Genomic DNA, 19,874 nt, shown 5'->3' on the forward strand with positions numbered 1-19,874 from the left:
TACACAGAGATACAATTCATGCCACACAGACACTTGCGTCACAAACACAGAGTTGCGCTGATTGTGTCTGCATATGGGGGGGGCTTTCTGTCTCTGAGGAGAGAACGAGAACAAGCCATACAGGGGTAGCAGAGACACAGTGCTGTGTCTGAAGGACATCGCTGTGGTCAGAAACAGTACACAGAAGAGCCACAGGACAAACCGCAGCGAAGCTGGAGAAACCGCGGGAAATCACTATCTGAGACTTGTGATGTATGGATTGTGAATTCACTGTGAAAGCTGTTTTTTGGCAGACTAGACTGGGATTACTACACCGCATTTGACTGCTGAACCCTCCATCCTTTCTCTGGGCGTTTTACTTGGGAATTACCATGTGGAACAGACACCCGTGCAAATCCTGCTGCTGGCTGATCCCGCTGGTGCTGTGGGCCCCGGTGTGGAGCCAGGCCTGCCAGGAGGAGGGTCTGCCTCGGGCCGTGGTGCTGGACTGGTTCAAGCAGCGCGTGCTGGAGGGTCTGGGGCTGGAGGGGCCCCCGGTGCCCCACGAGGAGCCGCTGGCAGGGACCCGCGCCGAGGCACCCCCCGAGCACCCCGCCTCCGCCCGCGTGGGGAGGGCAGCCTGGGAGGAGAGGAGGGGGCCGCAGCAGGACGCCTCCCGGGTCATCCTCTTCCCCAGCTCCGGTCAGTCCCCGGCCTCCGTCCAGAGCAAACACAAACACCCACTCCGGCTGTGAGGAAGCCTGCTGAGATAAAAAGGGGGGGCTCACATTCAGAGAGCGCAGAGCTCAGTGGGGACAGAAACGAGGCTCATTCAGTGACCCACAGCTAGAGCAGCCAGGGGTGAGCTGCAGATCTGAGGACAGGGAGGGTTCTGATTGGGCAAGAAGGTCAGCATTTGCATAGACATAGTTACATAGACTATTGCCAACCACATCACATTAGCTTAGCATTAGCATAACTTATGCAACTGACGTAAATACTGTGAAGGACGTGTTCCAACAACAATGAAAAACAACAAGGCAAACATTGTTGAAACTTGGTAATGGCTTTGCAAGATGTAACATGAGAGTTCCAAAACTCTGCAGGATTACCCATCCAGAGATTTCCATTCATCTAATTAATTTGCAGACTACATTAAAAGCTGTGCTGCTATGGAAGAAAATAATGCATCACACTTCATGTTTAAAACAACCACAAAAAAGACGTTAGCATTGTGATGTTTCATGTTCCTCCCACTGATGGAGGCCTGCACTCCTCTGTGAGCTGATGTAATCCTGCTGTTCTTTATGCTAAAGCCTGTGTGTCCCGTTTCCTCAGAGTCCACCTGCGCCCACAGCTCAGAGGGAGCCCCCAGCTTCACCTACTACTTCCAGCCCTCCGCCCACAGTCACGACAGCGCCTTCACCTCCGGCCACTTCTGGTTCTACTCTGGAGAGGGAGCGCAGACAGGGAACGCCTCCGCCCCCCTCTACATCCTCACCGCCCACCAGCAGCTCCTGCAGGTGGCCAAGGAGCCCGAGAAACGGGCTGAGGATGGGTGGAGCACCTACGCCGTGGAGCACCGCATCCTCTCCTCCATGGCCGAGGGGCCCTTCATGCTGCAGGTGCGGTGTCCCACCTGCGCCTGCCACGCCGACGCGGATAAGACCCCGTTCCTGCACCTGCACGCCCGCTCCCGGGGCGCCGACCGCGCCCGCAGGTCCTCCTTCGCCTGGTCTCCCTCCGCCCTCGACCTGCTCCAGCGGCCCCCGCAGGAGAAGCCTGACTACAACGACTGCCACCGCGAGGAGCTCAACATCTCCTTCCAGGAGCTGGGCTGGGACAACTGGATCGTGCACCCCAAAGTCTTCACCTTCCGCTACTGCCATGGGAACTGCTCGAGCTGGGACCGCATGACCACCATCCTGGGGATCAAGCAGTGCTGCACTCCCGTGCCCGGGACCATGAAGTCCCTGCGCTTCCGCACCACCTCCGACGGGGGCTACTCCTTCAAGTACGAAACCCTGCCCAACATCATCGCCGAGGACTGCACCTGCATTTAGCTTCCACTGTCACTACATGCTTAAAAATGCCGTTGCTTTTTATTCCGATAGCACTCTGGCAGTGAGCTAAAATTAATAAAGGTGTTTATTTTAATGTAACTTTTAAATTTACTGTTAGTTCCAAGCATATAAAAAAATACACCTGCACTTACTAAGGAAAAAAACGGTTGACAGTCAACAACTGTGTAAATGAATAGAGTTAAAAGCTGGACATAATTACTGTAATTGCAGCTCGCATTAAACGCTTCAGTTAACGGAATTTGAAATCTTCAGTCTAAAACCTTCGGGCAGTAAAATGCCGGCCCATCTGTCCTTTGCATACCTGTGGAGAAAACTAGCTTATGCCTCACAGAAAAAGAAAACTCCTATTTAATGTCATCTCTATCGTATTTTAAATCAAAGTATGCTACCATAGCACAGCTTAATACATCTTGTGTTAAAAGCTAGCATAACTAATGAATTAATTTCGAAAGCAACGCCTTCACGTTAGAGTGAATGAGCTTTCCCGGGGGCAGCCTTGTAGCAGGAATGGCGCTGAAACGGCGAGTTTGCATTACCGGGAATTCTAACGCTAGAAGGCTGCAGGAGAAGATGGCTTCTTTCTCTTTCTCGCAGGTAAGGGGACTCAAAAGGTGTCGGCTCTTCTTGTGTCAGTGAAACAGGCAAACATCCTCCATACTCACCAAAGTAGCGCTGTTGATTCTTCATGGTTTTCCACCGTGGAGGACACAGAAACCGCGTAGCCGACGGATTAACACATTTGTATTTGGCGCCATTTCAACACGATGGCTAATCCAGCGAGATCACATCCGCCCCCCGCGTACACGCACGCGCACGCGTTTTAAGCGTCTGAAAATGTGAAATTGTCGCTGTTAAACTTGTTCATAATCGAATTATTCGTAAGTCTAGAAATGGCTACATTTTTAAAAATGGCTTTTTTGCATTATTATTATTGTTTTTTTTACAAAAATGTGTTCTCTTACACCTGTAATGCTTACAGTTATAAAACAGTATCGTAGGCCTGTTTTTGTTGTTTTGTCTCCCTTTGCCACAGCTGCAAAAAATGCAGTTATCAACACTCATCTACTGTTTGATTCTGCTTACCTTAGACGATTACCAATGATCACGCTAAGCATTCATAAAAGACCGATAACGGTGCTTTGGTTTTCAATACATACTGCGGTCATTTTTGGCAAGCATGAAGTAGGAACACCGGTCAAACCTGGAGGCGCTGTGTTCACAGGCTGAGAGCCACATCATTAATTACAGCTCATACATCTTCATACCAACAAAAAGACACGACACGTTCCAGTTCAACTCTTTATTCCATTTCTATGCAATTTTACAAAAAAATACTATAGGTAAAAAAAGTATATAAAACATAGATAAAAGTTATGTTACAGACATTGCTCAGCTCAGTTTGGTCAATATATTTTCCCCATTTCTGAAGTACTCATATGCATTTTTATATAAAGGAATGATTCGATTGCATACAAGAGACATGTCCAGTTCTCAAACTAATGCATGAAATATGCATAGAAGACCTTTCAGTTACAGAATGTTATGCGTCAGTTCAAAATAAAGCATTTTATCTGATGCTCTTCTATATTTCAATGTACTGCACTGAATACTGCAGAATGATCAGGTCAATCTGAAATGAACACATATATTTAGATGCAGTTTAAAGTTGCATAGCCAAGAATTGTAAATAAAACCAAACAATCGATAAAGCTGCAATACTCAAGACATCACTACCTTTAAAATGTTGGTGGAAAGAAAAAATTAGCGCAAAAGAAAAGAGCTGTTTTACTGCTTGGAGGCTTTAATTACAGACCATTTCAGAAAATCCACAATCATCCCAGTATTCAATTTTTGATTTTTCAATTCACTTTGTGTGCAAAGTTTTAATATGACAAACAGACATTTACAAATAATAACTGCATACTAGTCACATAAACGTAAGTGACTCTTAAATGCAACATAGCCTACAGTCCCCATTTCTGGCACTATAAGAACTCAAAATTTCCTATAAACACAAGAGAACTTCCACTTTTTACCGAAAGGAGCCCTTGAACTTACAACAGAACAACTTTTCAATAGAATCAAAAAGCCTTTCTACATTCCAAGAGTTTCCTAATTATAACACAATCTTCAAATTCAATTCACTAAAATAAAGAAAATCAAAATAATATCAACAATATGGAATAACATTTAGACTCACAAAAGGATTCAAGCTTTTCCCAGGTTTCTTGTCATTTTGTATTTTTTGCTAATTTGGACAAAGGCACCATTCAGGCTTCAACATCACAGAACTGAAGACTGAACTGAGCGCTGCTGAAAAATAATGTGCAGTTCCATTTCAGTCTGTTCCAGAACCAACACTGTGCAGTTCACTGCTGTGCTAACTCGGCAAATCCAGATATCTGCCCTGACATGAATGACAACAGATTGTCAAGGTCAGTACTTAAGCTGCTGAGCCCCCCACCCCCCCCCCCGCCAATTATGGGCCCCGCCACTCTCCCCCGTACCAGAGGCCCTGAACAGCACTCTTTCCGCAGCTACATTGGTACACCCTCTGTGGTTCACCATTTACCCAACATAAGACCCTTGTAAAACAGAAATGTTTCATACGAGAATGTGCTCACACAGAGCCTTCTGTTTTTGGAATGGCTGTGAAATGTAAACAGCAGAGTAGGCTTTTAGGCTTGGCTGAGATGCACCTCCTCCGCTGAGAGGGGGGTGAGAAACGGTGTGAAGCGGAGTCTCTGCCCCAGGTGCCGCTCATCCCCACAGCACAGATGCGTGAGTTCAGGCGAGTCGAGGAGACGCTGGAGCTGCAGGAGGGCGGTCCCAGAGGAGAGCGTGGACACGCCCTCACCGTTCTGTGCATTCTCCACAATGTTCACTGGCCTTAATACTGCGAGACACGGATTTACTCTCCACAAGTGCATACACACTGCGTGAATCCTGCAGTATAACCTCACACCCCAACACACGCACACACACACACACACACACAACCATGCCTGCACACACACACACACACACACACACGCGCGCGCGCGCGCACACCCCAACACACACACACCCACGTCTTCAGTCCCTCAGACATCTTTGCAGCTGTCCCCAGAGGCGCACGCCATCCACAGAGCCGTGCTGGTCGATGGAAAGGCTGACACAGACGCAGTGAGAAATGATTCAGGCTCGCATCCCTGAGAGAGAAAGAGGGGGAAAAAAGAACTGAAAACAGCCTGAAGCAACAAGGAAAATATCTCCACAGACCAACAAGTGTAGCATCAAAAAATAAGCATCACTTCTGAGCTGCTGCTACCCAATACTGTTACCCACCAGGAAAAAAGTCACAAATATTTGGAGCGTCATGAAAAAAATGCTGGCAGGGAGTAGCAGCCCTTAAGGAGCAGCTTACCCTGAGAAAGGCTAATTGCTCAGGCTCTGGAAAAGCACACAGGAGAAAGCAACGCACCTTTTTCGCATGTCCCGCCCTGTTTCTCCTGCGCAAAGTTGAGCCGGTTCTGCTCGGCGGCGGTGCCGTTGGACTCGGGGCTGCTGCTCCGGGACGGGCTGCCCTCCTCGTTCTGGTAGGCCAGGTCCAGGTGCTGCTGCGCCATCTTCAGGTGCCTGCGCAGCCGGTCCAGGTCCCGTGCCGATGCCTCGTCCGCGAATGACTCCCGGCCCGAGTCGCCCAGGTTGTCCCGGAACTCCGCCTTCAGGCCATTGGGGAGCTTCCCTGCGGGGTCCTTCTTCAGGGCGGCGTGGTAGCCGGGTGGGGCGGAGGGCACCTGCCGGCAGACGGGCGTGCGGGGCGCGGTGAGGGCGCGGTGCCGGGCGGAGCGGCTGCGGAAGGAGTCGCGGATCCCGCTGACGCCCAGGTGCAGGATCTCCAGCACGGTCAGCAGCAGGCAGAGCGCGCTCACCGCGTACATGATGAGCAGGAAGATGGTCTTCTCCGTGGGCCGGGAGACGAAGCAGTCCACCGTGTGTGGGCAGGGGTTGCGCGTGCACACGTAGGAGGGCGACACCTCGAAGCCGTACAGGATGTACTGTCCGAAGAGGAAGGCCACCTCGAAGGCGGTGCGCGACAGCAGCTGCAGCACGTACACCTTCATCAGCCCGTCCTTCTGAATGCGCCTCCGCCCGTCATGCTTCTTCCCCGGCGCCTCGCTCGGCTTCTCCTTCTCCCGCTTGTCGGGCTCGATCTCCTCCGAGATCATGGGGTCCTCCTCGCCGTTGTCCTCCGCCTCCTCGTAGTCGCGGTTGGCACCGCGGTTGACGATGGGCATTCTCCGCCGCCCCTTGGGCCGGTACTCGGCATCCTCCATGCGGGTGATCTTGTGCATGGCGAAGCCCAGGTACATGATGGTGGGCGTGGTGATGGCGATCACCTGGAAGATCCAGAAGCGGACGTGGGAGAGGGGTGCAAAGGCGTCGTAGCAAACGTTCTCGCACCCGGGCTGCCCCGTGTTGCAGACGAACTTGCTCTGCTCGTCATAGTAGATGGACTCCCCGCCCACCACCGTTAGCACGATGCGGAAGACGATGAGCATGGTCAGCCACATCTTCCCCACGAAGGTGGAGTGGTTGGAGATCTCCTCCAGGAGACGCGTTAGGAAGCTCCAGCTCATGGTGCCTCTGTGATGGGGGGCCTCTCAGCTCAGCTCCTGCGGGGAGGAGGAAGTGAACCTTAGCCATGATGTCAGTCACATGCACACCACAGGAAGCAGGTGATGCAACCATCAACGGCACACAGGTCATCGTGATGCAACCATAAACACTGACTACCATCCAGTCTACAAATAGAAAAATCAATGGGTTTCACAATGCAAAGCATGAATTACTGAGGTTTATATCCATTGAGGGGGATTTGGTTTTATGGTTTAATCACCACGTGGTGTGTACGGTTGAATAAGCTGTAAATCAGGGTCACTCTGCTGCACCAGCTCCCACTGATCCCAGATCTGCTCCCCCTGACCCCAGCAGGAGTGCAGCACCTTGTGAAAAACCAGCCCGCAGATCCAGGGTATGGAGTCACCCTCCCACAGAGCAGAGTGCTAATTAAGGCCAGTGTTTCAAACAGGAAAGCTGGGAAACAGAGCCTGTAGAGCCCGGGGACTTTGGCTCCCTTAATGAGGCTCTGCACACACAGGGCTACAGCCAGGGACACAGCTACATGCCAGAGCTCATGCTAGCACTGTTACTGAGGCCCCTGGTCATCAGGCCATTTTACTTCTCTGTTTAACCTGCAAATCTGATCCTTCCTTACTGTTGCTGTAACCAGATTATCCAAAGCATTTATGAAGTTTGTGAGGAAGAAATTAATAACAGACATCTGTTACTTATGCAGTGCATGCCATACATTTATTATGCACCAGTGACCAAAGTACCATATGGTGAAAAAAATGTTTTGATATCAATTAAAGCTACATTAAATAAATGACTGTAAATGAAATCAGTCACCCAAACTATTAATTAAACTCACCATCAAAATCAACCTGACACAAGATGCAAGCAGGAAAAACCTTCCAGCTCATCTGAAATACAGTGCTATGTACAGCACACACCCTCACAAACCTATGCAGATAAAGGTAAGCAGATCATTACCGGGGTTCATCGCACCTTGTATCCAGAAGATGGCGATGTCTGCAAAGCATTGCACTGCAAACCCCCACTTAGCATGTGGCGCTGAGACAGCTGAACAGTGCTGAGTAACCCTGACTTTCCCTCAATTTAACATTACAGAACAGGCCAAATCTTCAGGAAATTAATCACGTTTTTCAACTGCGTAAAACGCATTAAAATCCCCATGTTGACTTCTGTGAGTAAACCCACATGTTCTGGAAGTGACTTGCAGAAGTTCACTATCCAATTTAAGACAACGCTTGAGTCAAAGGTATGACTAATGTTTTTGTGGTCAAATGGCTCAAACAGGACACTAAAAGCATTCAACTAACACTTATTTCGCAAGTGTTTGGTTTTGCAACAGCATGTGTGGTGTAAAGAAAGAAAAAAAAAAAAGACAGCATATACATCTCAGCTACTCAACACTGAGCAGAACTGATACAGCAGCCCGAGTCACTGAAATGGGTTAATGGGTGGCTCCAACTCCAGGGGAAAGTCACCATCCGAGAGCGAAGCCTGGTGAACTAAAAGCAGAATTACCCCTCTCGAGGGAGATGGGGAGGCCACGAATCACAGACCGCAGCAGACAGGCAGCTTCGCCTGGATCATGGGGAACGACTTGCACTGGACACTCCTAAAAAGGGAGAGCTGGAAACAAGACAGGCCCGGGTCAGACCCAGTGACTTTCACCGATGACGACACGTTTCTGATGCAACAGCAGGATGCGTGTGTGTATGAGGCCTCGCCACAGCTGCAGGGTTAGCACGACACAGGCTCTTACACGCAACACAGCGTGGCTCTTCCCCACCCCTCCCCCACAGCCAGTCTCTGGACAGGGTGCTAACTGGGCAAACCCACTCCATGCCACATGAGCATGGCACATGGCACCCATCACCACCTGTTTCAGCGCAACACGCTCAGGTGTGTCATGCCCTCAGCTGGCGTCGCAGAGCGGACTCTCCCCTGCGGGCAGAGGACAGCGCCAGCTTCCTCTACGGGGGAAAACAGACTTCCTGGCATAATGTGGACCGTTTTCAGCGTGCCCGGTATTCGCAGACGCGGCATCGTGTGAAGGCTGTGGTGCCAGGGAGACGCCTGGATCGAGCATCGCGCCCAGTGTGTGTGTGTGTGTGTGTGTGTGTGTGTGTGTGTGTGTGTGTGTGTGTGTTGGGGGGGGGGGGGGGGGGGGGGGGTGATGGGGACTTCTGCCTGCAGTTGTAGCCTCGCTCCAAATGAAAGACTCCCCAGCACAGCAATGTTGCACACCACATACAGCAGAAAGGGGATTGGCCATGTGCTTAGAAATGTACCTCTTAGCTTGGGGCCCACTGGAAAGTTATCAGCAGTACCTCAATACAAGACATTACCTACAGTCAAGTTCATCGCACACTGACCTCTGCCTCCACACTACAGTGTGTACTGTGAAACACAGGGCACAGCCATTTGGGCAGACCTCTCTAACCTCCTGCACACAGACCGCTGTGCCCCACAGCTGGCTACCAGACGCCGCTCTCTACACTACTTACTCCAACCGCTGGGGCTGTGTAGAAATCTCTGAGACCACTGAAACAGAGCAATCAGAGCTGCTCACCCCGGCATGCAGATAACTGTCAGCGTGTGTAAAGCAGTCAGGAATCTACCTCCAACTGCACCAAAAATTAGACTGTTCAATCTTTCCAGTGACAGTCTAATTATCTAAAGTGGCGTGATATTTTAAAACACTCCAGAGCAAGGCTTTTAACTCCTGTCCTCTCAAACACTGAGCCAGGAACACTTCTCTTTGCCAAGACCAGACACCAGTCATTTTATGATCCCTGTTGTTGACTAAGTACCTTCAGCAGCATTAGAGCAGCACATGTGAAGCCACTGCAATCTCATACCCACCCTTCTGAATGTCAGAATACTGCCTTACGCTTAAAGTACCACTATAACGCAGCCCAGATCAAAAACCAAAAACAAGGGGAGAAGGGCTATTGAAAGGTTCTATAGGCAGTTATAAATTAACTCTGGCATTGAGAACAGAAAAGATCAAAACCTGACTGGATGGGCATGACAGTCTTTTGGTTTCTGGGTTAAAGACGTGTCTAAGTTTAAATCATAAGTTTTAAACAAAAGTTTAAGTTCCTTTTAACAGGAGTTCCTGGTAATTTTAATCTTCCTGGAAGGACATCAACAAACTGGGTTAAGGGTTGTAAAACAGGTAAATATTCTGAACCTGTCCACCACTCCTTGAAGAAACAAAACCAAATGGAATAATGCTGAAATCCTTCATGAGCACAAGACGAGGGGTTTCTCTGCCCTGCACGGAGACCTGAGAGACAGTGAGCCTTCATGGCAGTTTATTTAGGAGACACAATGGAAAGATGACCAAATGGAAAGAAATTAAAGATACCCTTTCTCCCTCAGGTCTGAGTGGGAGCACATTCTCAGCAGCTGAGCTCTGGGGCCAAAGAATGCATTTTTATTCTGATACAGCCTTGTTCTACGCTGGAGCAAATCGGGCATAAAATGCAATCTTGATCTACCTAAATAAGAAGTGTAACAGAGACCTGAAAGAAGTGTCCACAACAAGAATCATAAAATCCATTTTGTGTCCTAGTTGAATGGATCCTCTTTCAGAACTTCTCTTTCAGTGGAAAGGTCTCAACTGTGATCTGATATAAGTCCATCATCTTGGTTCCCAGCTAAAATTTCAAGTACAATTGTCTCTGTGGTGAAGGAGAGGACATGTGTAAAGTTTCGCTTACAACACCTTTTCCATTGCTGCGTGAAGGCCTTTATGTGACATTTGGGGCATAATATGTGACATCTCAGAGATGTTCTACTTCCTGATAACAGTGACAATACAATGGGCATCAAATATCGGAGTTACGGTGGCGGGAAAATGACATGACGCAAAACGTTTATCCTAAAATACAGGTTTCATGTTGTGAAATAAATCTGCTGTGATTTATCTGAAAATGTTTGGCAGGTGGTTCATAGTCTCACATTCAACTGCAGGATCAGATCCTTTGTTTTAAAGGCAAAACAATAGAAAAATCAGTTACACTTCAATGAAAGTGTATTGATTCATTGTAGGAATTCACTAAATCCACTGTTTCAGTACAAGATATCATGATATCTTGTAGAATCTCTTCCCCAACAAGCACTTCCTCAAAGAAATATATTGGGGACCATTACCACATCGTCAGTGCTAACTGTTTACAGAGCTATTTGCACAACTTTAAAAAGCACTATGGGTGAATTTAAATGTTCTACGGCTCCAGTTAAGGCAAAGGGCCGCGATGTTATCGATGTGGATCAACATTTCTGCTGTCCTACCGATTCAGGACACTGGAATGTCGAGTCAGCAGATCACCACCCCTTAGCAAGCGCTGGAGAATGTATATTTTTTAAGCAATTTTTAGCCTTTCCTCCGCAGGTGGCTACTAAATGTGGCTAAGGACCTGAATCTGGGTGGTACTGGCAGAGGAAGGAGGCTCAGGGAGAATGCTGAGGAATGAAAGCGAGTTAGGAAATTAAGACTTTTTGGACCATCGAACAAATACAGTTTTAAGTTTGTCTTGGGTTTAACACTGGTCTACCTCTAGTCTCTTGCCACCAGCGTAGACGCGGAGTACGCCAGACACTCAAAAGACAGCTGAACCAAACCGGAGAGGGGACAGAGGAAGCCAAATTACCGTGTTCAGCCAAATAAAACAACCAGGAAAGTGAGGGGGAAAGCGACAACTTCTCATCACTAGTCATTTTTGTACAATATGGTCGGCTTTTGAAGCCAAATGAAACGACGTAACTTGCACACACATTGAAGTAGTGCTAAATAAAGTAGCCTTTTTGGACATTTAATATCCATTCTTTCTTTGGACCACTACATGGACTCATGACAGTTAACTTTAATCACTTAATCATCAAGTTGCATCTCACAGGAACAACAAGGAGGAAACTCATTTAATAAATCAAAGGAATGTGTTGCACTTTTTGAATCAATAAAGTTAGCGGGATCACTCGTAAACAGAGAACTTATAAAAAGTAGGCTACTAAATGCAACCATAACGACGTTAGGCCCGTATGGTTTGCTAAAGTGGTGGTTTGATGGCGATCGGAACTATGTGGTTATTATATTAAAATATGAAGACAGCTGAAGTTGCGCAAGCATCTGGAGTTAATTTGCGCGGTAGGATAGCTACTGGGCTAACTGCCTATCTGCCTTTGCTAACGAATAGGAATAGCATTAACACCGCACAGACAAGCAAAACAAAATTAATTAAATATATACAGACTCTTGTTAAATAGAAATACGAGTATGTGGCTTTCAAGCAGTTGTTTGTGTTACTAAGCATGTGTGGTATCCAGATCATAGCTATAGCGCGGTGATTTCTGTAGATAAGCCCGTCTCCGTGCTGTTAGTTATGGGTATGTATGGATATACCTGCCATCCCAACCTCTTCGTTTGTGATCTGCCACCTGGGCAAATTAAGCTCAGCAACAACTCCACAATCCGTACACTTATTGGCGTTTTTACTCGGTCACAGATAGGACACAAACAGAAGGTATCGGTATAAACTATGTCCGAACTGGAATAAGACAGCCACCCAACGTGGCAGCAAGAAACACACTCCCCTTACTGTTACACCCCGAGTTAGCCAGCTAGCGTAGCATTGCGCTTTCTTGAAACTAACACATGCGTTCTTTCTTAGGGTGAATACCATCATAGCTCCTAGCATCTCAAGACCCCCGAGTTTATCCGGTGTGCTATGCATCACTGTATTCTTCCTTTAAATTTACAAGATGGAAACATGTCATAAAAGTCTATGGATACGCCAATTAATTATTATTTGGCTAATAAGGTTTGCCGATTAACTACCCCTCACTTCTTGAATGCTTCAGTGTCTTTATCCGCCACAAGTTAGCTAACTAGCTAACATTAGCTACTGGTTCATAAGCAAGGTGCTGTTTTTCAGCTAGCAGGCTATTCGCTACTAGACAAATCTGCCAATACGTAAAAAGAAAATCACTAAGAAATGGCTGGTTAGTCTTGGTTGTCATTATCTCATTAGTAGCGTAAAAATTCCTGGCAAATAAAAATAAAGAAAAACAACTTCTTACTATGAGCCCAGGCTGTCATACCTTTTAAACTTGTAAACGTCCTTTTTCTTCGGAAATGATGCGATCGCTCCGATTTAACTTATCGCAACTCACAATAACTCCCTCTATTTCATTTCATAAAACAAACAGCGTCTTTCTCTGTTAACCCATTCAGGCGCCATGTGACCCTCCAACCCATGTCTGGGTCCTAAATACTAGGAGGACAAAGAAACGTCCCAAAATCCCATTCCTCCTCCCCCTGTATGTGCGCACCCCACCCCCAGTTTAAGGGGCCCATCTATTGAAACCTGAGATCGCGATCCGCGATTTGCGCTCCCTGCTATGCTCCTGATGCAATCTCCTGACTCACGGTTGCCGTTTTCTTCCTTGTAAAACACAACGCTTGTTGCATTTAGTCATACCGCTAAGCCATCAAAATGTCAGACTTGACAGGTCTAGACTTCATCGCAGAGATTTTGCGCCCCATTGAACAAGTTTCGTGTGGTATACGCAAATGTCATATTAAACGATTGACCCAATTTTAGCGAACTTGTTGCCCTTAACTAAGCGTATCTTCGACATATTCAGTCATGCAGCAGTGAATTTTTGGATGTGAATTCTATACGGTTTCACACATTTGAACTGTAGTTGTCATACTTGCTAATCTGCAGTCCAGACATGATTAATTTGTATGGAGGAAAGTTGTGTTTGTGATTTGTCGACTGGATACACAGGAGACATTACAGATTGAAGTCATAGTTAGACCAAAATAATACATCCTTTTAAATTCTATGCATGCTTTAACATATTTTTGTAGAACCTTCACATGCCATAAGAGAAGTGCAATCACTCTGTGTTTTTAAGGTGTTCCATTACATACAGAAATGATTGTAGGCATCACAAGTGTTATCTTGATTGTAGCTTCTCAGAAAGCACCTGTCTGTCACACAGTTGCACTGATGTTGGTGTCAAGCCACAAGCTGTGCCTTTGAATTTCTTGCAGAGAAACCCTAAAAGACATTAAGCTCCAGGTGTTTTCATATGGTTTCAAAACCATCAAGTTCCAAAAAAAAAAAAAAAAGACAAAACGACTATTTCAACTAACTCCTTTTCAATGTACGGTATTGTTTTTTTTAACGTTCTAGTGCACAACATGAAACCTATTCACACTAGTGTGGATTTCTCCTTGTAGAATGCAGATTGTCTCAGAAAGAGGAGAAGGTGTCAAGGAATGAGAAGCACAGTCTGTTATGAAAAGACATTTATCACACAGACCTCATTTCTGGTGTGGACCACATCTACCTTATACTTTAGCATTTTCAACTCATTTATATCTCATAAATAAGCTCTACGAAGTGTGATAAAGAGGAAACAGTAAGATGTTGTAAAGAAAACAAAAAATATGATTAAACTTTCTTTAAAAATATTGATGAAGCTTTATCTGCGTAGAACTTGGAGCAGAGGATGCTTAAAAGGTTTACAACGGTGCCCCCAACAAAAATGTTAACTGAGAGGGAAAAAACGCACACACACCTGCTGGATGATACAGTCATTTTTTCTGCCCTAGATATTCTTGTGGTGTGTGAAAAGCATGCCATCTGTGCAAAAGTGGGTTTTCCTGCAACCTGTAAGGCCTGAGTGTGTTATCTCCAACTCACGCTGTTTATATTAGATCTATCATGAGGTAGCAGTGGGTAAGCTGTTCTTCTGTGCCAAAAGCTGTTCCTTTTTCCTGCTAGAGCAGGCGTTCGGAAGTTGTTGTTATTAGAGACTCCCCTGCACTTTCACTAGAGGAAAGGGGGGGGGCGTCCCACATGGGGATTCTTGCGGTCTTTTGTTCTTGTTTTATTGTTAAACCAGTTACTCGGCTTGCGGAGAGAGAAGAACGTACCCAACACGGCATGCCTGGTTCTGGGCCAACGAACAGGGCGAGTAATTAAACGAGGCCTCCTGAAAACCTTTGAGGATTTATGATCCTTTTCATACCTGAAAATAGAAAATTACTGCATGCTGTTATAAAACCCAATCCAGAGCTGAATCATGGGTAGGTCACACTCCCTGTTAAGGGGCAGTGAGAGAGGAACACATCGTGAGTATGCCAGTCATGTTTCATCCCAGGTGAAAAAGAATTTCCCTCCATGAGCAGTGAGAAATCCTTAAATCAATGTATTCAAAAAGGACGACTTCTTTTATTTGGGTAAACAGAGCTCCTTTGTAATAAGTAAAGTCTGTTTAAATAAACAAGTTACATCTGCATGTTCCAATAAAAAAGAAAGTTAGTTCCCAACCTCTTAGCTGTTCTGTTCTGAAACCATCCATTTCCCCAGATATTGAAAAACCTAACAGGGATACAAAAGAGTTGGAACGGTTTTACCCCAAGCAGAGTGGCGGTCCCAAGCTGTCCATCTGTCTGTCCTTCCAGCTGAATGAGAACATGGAGGAAACTCCCCAGGGTCTCACCAGACAGACAGGCAGCTTGGGCAGTGCACTGATGAGCTTCAACGCAAATCACGACCAGGTGCTACTCATTTGGTATCCAGTCAGAATGAATTATCACATTGTTTCAATGTAATACAATCCTGCAAAGCAATCTCCCTGGTTAACAATGCAGTGCCAAACATTATTAACACATTTCATAAATCACTGGTGAATTGCTGAGAATGATAACAGAGGCCAGTCTTCAGTTTCAGCTTTTTGATACCTCTCCAGGGCTGTTTAAAGTTCATTGAGCTGGCCTGTGTTGTTTAGTATCAGCTAGAAATAAAAAGGCAGAAAAAGAAATTTTCTATGTGACAAGAATACATTCTGTTATTTTGATCCAGTTCTTTGTAGTGATGGACAAATGTATACGGATTAAAGAGGTAAATTAATACAGACACTTGTTTACTGTATATCACAGGATGCAGGCCTGGCTGTAAAACTTGAACTGTACAAATATTGTACTGTACAGTAAAACTTGAACTGTACAAATATTGTACTGTACAGTAACACCTGAACAGTACAAATGTCAAAATTATTCAAACAGAGGTCTGTTTGAGGCCGCCGCTGTGGATGAGCCAGTGATCAGAGCAGTATTGGGGTAGAAAGTGAGTAGCTAAAATAAAACTTCTACTGGAGTTACCTCTGCGCAAACCAGAGTGACCTCTGGGGCCCAGTCACCCCCTCATGGTCTCTCCTTTCCACTGTTAGTCTCTTTTGCGAGACATTTTGCAGAATGTGCTGTGTTGCACGTTAACCACAGAAGGCTGACTGCAGAGACGGAGTACTTGTGCGAATTCAGCACCAGCTGACGTGGGAGCTTCCCCATTGCACAGCTGGAGTCAGCCCTACCATCAAACCTGGCGTACAAATCCAGTTCCCTGGAACACACAAACTACTGCAATGCGAGTGAAGCTAACAGTCATCACTCAGGGCAGCTACAGAGAGGGGAGTCAGGGGTGACTCAGGTTTTTAAATCGCCCTGTGTATCACTGCCTTAGAATTCAGTAAAGATCACAGTGCAGGCAGCCGATCAGTGACACTACCCTATAAGGTTATAAAGGATTTAGTCTAATTTCAGTCACTGGTTCTGTGACGCAGTTCTGTTATTTTCCTCCACTTACTGTGTTTTTGTTGTTTGTATTGTGGTGGGTGTTTGTGGGAAGGTTAAATAAACCCCCATGCTCTTGCTGAATAAACCGCCCACCTTCTGTGCGTTTCTCGGCTGAGGGCTTCTTTGGCATTCCTCTCATTCTGCAGCTCTCTCTGCACTCTTTACTGTGGTTCTACAGCAAATATTAACACACCCTGTAAAGCTGCTGTTTTTTTGGTTGTTGTCACATTTGGGTACATTATTAAATGGTTATTTATTTTCCATTGGCTGATGGCAACCCCTCACTGCTTTTTAAACCCGCCTCTGAAAAGGAATGGATGGAACTCTCAAGGCTGCTTCAGTGGCAGCTTGTAAGGTCATCAGAAGAGCAGCTACTCACTGCACGATGTACAATTTCAGCATTCACAGACTGAATTTACAGACTGACTGAACTCTCAAAGAAAAAAACTGAAGGGAAAGTGAAGTGCATAGATTTACTTATTTACAGCTTCTCCTTCCCTTCCACCAACCAAGGCATCAGTTTAGTACAAGCGCATGCCGTTAAACCACAAAATGCTAGAGGAATTTCCAGGAAGCAGGTAGCATTTACCAATTACACTTGCACTGAAGCACCTGCAGATGTTGGCTGCTGCTTTGGTCAACACACTATTACAATTAGGTTGGGCTGTTAGAGCAGTTTAATTCACTGTTCTACAGGGAAGTGAGGCTAAGCAGCCAGCAGCAGTAATGTTTCCATCTGCTGCCATCTTATGGACTCCAGCTGTTCTCAGCACAGACCTGTCAAGCATTTATGTGTAAATTTACCTTCAACATTGGTACGGAGTAATAATGTGTTGGGTTTACTCAGGGACTTTCATGGATCTCAAAGCCCCACTTTACAGTGAGATCCTCCTTAGCCATCACTAAGATGTAGTGCTCATCTGGGCGAGGAAATAAGGATGTATCCATCTCTGGGATTTGGTCACGCAGTAACTTGTAGGCTTGTTTCCTTTAGCTTACAGGCACAGGGTAAGATACTGAATCTCTGCTTTCTTAAATACTTACAGTTTGCCCAAAGCTAAATAATAATAATGACAACAATATATACAACTTTCAATGGTATACCATATTTTGCTAGTATATTTTTATAATATAGAGAATATTTGTGTATGGTATTTTTGCAATGTGTAATGTAAGATGGCAATCAGACAGGGGTGCAATTAAATGACAATGATAGGTGATGATTGTTTTGATAAATTTATTCCACACAGTAATTCATTTGTAAATAATGCACTTCCACTAATTGACACACACCTTTCTGGAGTTCTGTCTTTACAGATTTCTATTTATGTGGTAATTCATTCTCTTACCTCAAAACAGATATTAAAAAATTAAAGTAAAATTTAAAATAAAATAAAGCTCTTTATGCTAGGTTACTACTGTAATGACCCTGTTCTTGTGTGCCACAGGTATAGAATTATAAACATTTATAATGTAAGTTCTGCTCGGGTGTGATGTGAATTTCTGAACTACTGCAGAGGAGTGAATGGGATCCTCAGAGTGGGACAACACTGCATGAGAAAAGGGTATGTGTGCAGGCGGAGGGGCTGGGGTGGGGGTGCAGCTGATGGGTCCCTGCTGGGGATGGCATTTTTGAATGCATGTGTCAGGAGGTGGGGGTTGGGTAGGAGATGGGGTTATGTTGATGATTTTTTTGGGAGTCCACCTTGTTTAGTAGAATGGGGAGAAGGGGTGGTAAAAAGAATCCTTTATTTCACCGAAATTCCCCCTCACAATGTCCGTTCCTCTGGCCATGTTATGGTCAGAGAGACACAGAAGTGAGCCGGACAACACAGGGCGCTAAACCTTGTCCAAAAGGGGTAAGGGGGAGGGGGTTGCCATGGCAACAGACAGCTTTGCCCACGGCCTCTCCCTAAAAGTGAAACAGATGGCCGGAGGTGTGGGGTGCCTGGGGTCAGTCGGAGAAGTAGGAAGTTAGCAGTGTGCCTGTTTCCACTCCAGCAGAAAGCACCTCGGAGTAGCAGTAAGGTCGGCACTAAGTCACATACCAACTTCATGTCAGTAAAACAAACTCTACCCTCATGTTGTCGCTGCTAAAGAAAAATCATTACTTTTATTGTTGCAGCAGAGATGAATAACTATCAGAGCAAATGGTAGATTTTGGATATGTGACTGATGTAAGCAGATATTTACTGAAGGATATTGTAGCATATTTGTGTGTTAGCATATCAATGCTAATTCATGTGAATACCTCAGAGCGGCTGTGGTATACCTGCCCAGCAACATGCAGCGGTATCACAGCACCATGTCTTTGTATTGCTCATATTCACATTACTATAGAACTGAAGAATTGAGTTTCTCCTCATGTCGGCATGCAAAACTGCTTCAGTGCTCTTTCCACTCCGCAGGCTCTGTTCTCATAGGCTACAAAATGGCTGTTTGCGTTTTTGCAGATATGGCTGATTCCAGATAACTTCCAGCAGCATCACCTCGTTCCACATACCCTTCCACCTCTAACGGACTGAGAGTGCTCTGAAAATGTCCAAAGCATGGACACAGAGTGGACACATGGAAGACAGAGTGGTTCTGCTATATGATTTGCATACACTTCTCATGTTTTTGTTCTTTTTTTTTTTGCTGCCACACCTGACTTCAAGGTAATTCTGGTTGACAGCATTGGAAACACACATACTTGGCATTCAAGTGTAATTCCACATTTGTAAGTTAGTTTAGAATTAATTTAAATCTGCTCAACTATGGGATTAATTTTAGACAGCTACATGTCTGCACCATCAAACGGCATTGTGAGCCTATTTCCATCTGCACATCATTGGACATATTTCTCAAAGTAAAACACACAATAACACTTTTTTGCTGTAGTGTTTATGTGTGTAATTCTTTCCTCAGCGCCAGCTTCACCTATCTTCGGTACCATATCAGAAACTGCCACAGTAAAAACAAAACTCTAGCCATGCTTGTGCAAACCCGAATCATAATGACGTTATAATATCCAGGTGGTGGGAGGATAAGGTAAGTACCTGAGTCACCAGTGTGCTGTTACTGTCAGTTTATTTTCCAGGAGTCATAATAACATGACTATTATTTTACATCAAAAACATTTGTGTAACATTATCAAAATATTTCCAACCCTGAAGACTCTATCTTTGAGCAAGCCTAAAAGATCTAAAGATTCTGGTTGAAAAGATCAAAATGTTTTATCATAAATATGGCATATAACCAATGACATTATATGGTATGAGATAGAAATCACATTTATTTTCAATGGAGGTTAAAATATTTATACCAAAAAAGCGCCATTTTTTTGTCAAAAAAGGGGTCAAGACCAATAACACAGAGGCAAGCATGAAAGTAAAGCTGGATTTTAAGACTAGTGCCTTCTTCATCCGTCTGTGATGCCTACATTTCACAGCTGACAGTCACATTTTCAGGGCAGACAAATTACCTGCAGTATTTAATAATTAAAGAACAAACATTAAAGAAAGACAAACTTGAAGACA

At 45.5% G+C, this 19,874-nt stretch overlaps 2 protein-coding genes across 2 annotated transcripts; one reads left to right on the forward strand and one right to left on the reverse strand.

Moving 5' to 3' along the window:
* The first annotated feature begins 371 nt into the window (after positions 1 to 371).
* On the forward strand, positions 372 to 2,042 carry inha (inhibin subunit alpha). The gene is made up of 2 exons (XM_036540024.1): positions 372 to 681; positions 1,318 to 2,042. Exons 1-2 carry the CDS (start codon positions 372 to 374, stop codon positions 2,040 to 2,042), a joined length of 1,035 nt encoding a protein of 344 aa, XP_036395917.1.
* A 3,082-nt stretch (positions 2,043 to 5,124) lies between these two features.
* On the reverse strand, positions 5,125 to 12,983 carry LOC118785510 (gap junction gamma-1 protein-like). The gene is made up of 3 exons (XM_036540212.1): positions 12,807 to 12,983; positions 5,527 to 6,721; positions 5,125 to 5,254 (listed from the first exon to the last, which is right to left on the reverse strand). Exons 2-3 carry the CDS (start codon positions 6,683 to 6,685, stop codon positions 5,241 to 5,243), a joined length of 1,173 nt encoding a protein of 390 aa, XP_036396105.1. The 5' UTR covers positions 6,686 to 6,721; positions 12,807 to 12,983; the 3' UTR covers positions 5,125 to 5,240.
* Between the last annotated feature and the right edge of the window lie 6,891 nt (positions 12,984 to 19,874).

Source organism: Megalops cyprinoides, chromosome 11 (assembly GCF_013368585.1).
Source record: "Megalops cyprinoides isolate fMegCyp1 chromosome 11, fMegCyp1.pri, whole genome shotgun sequence".
Lineage (NCBI taxonomy): Eukaryota > Metazoa > Chordata > Actinopteri > Elopiformes > Megalopidae > Megalops > Megalops cyprinoides.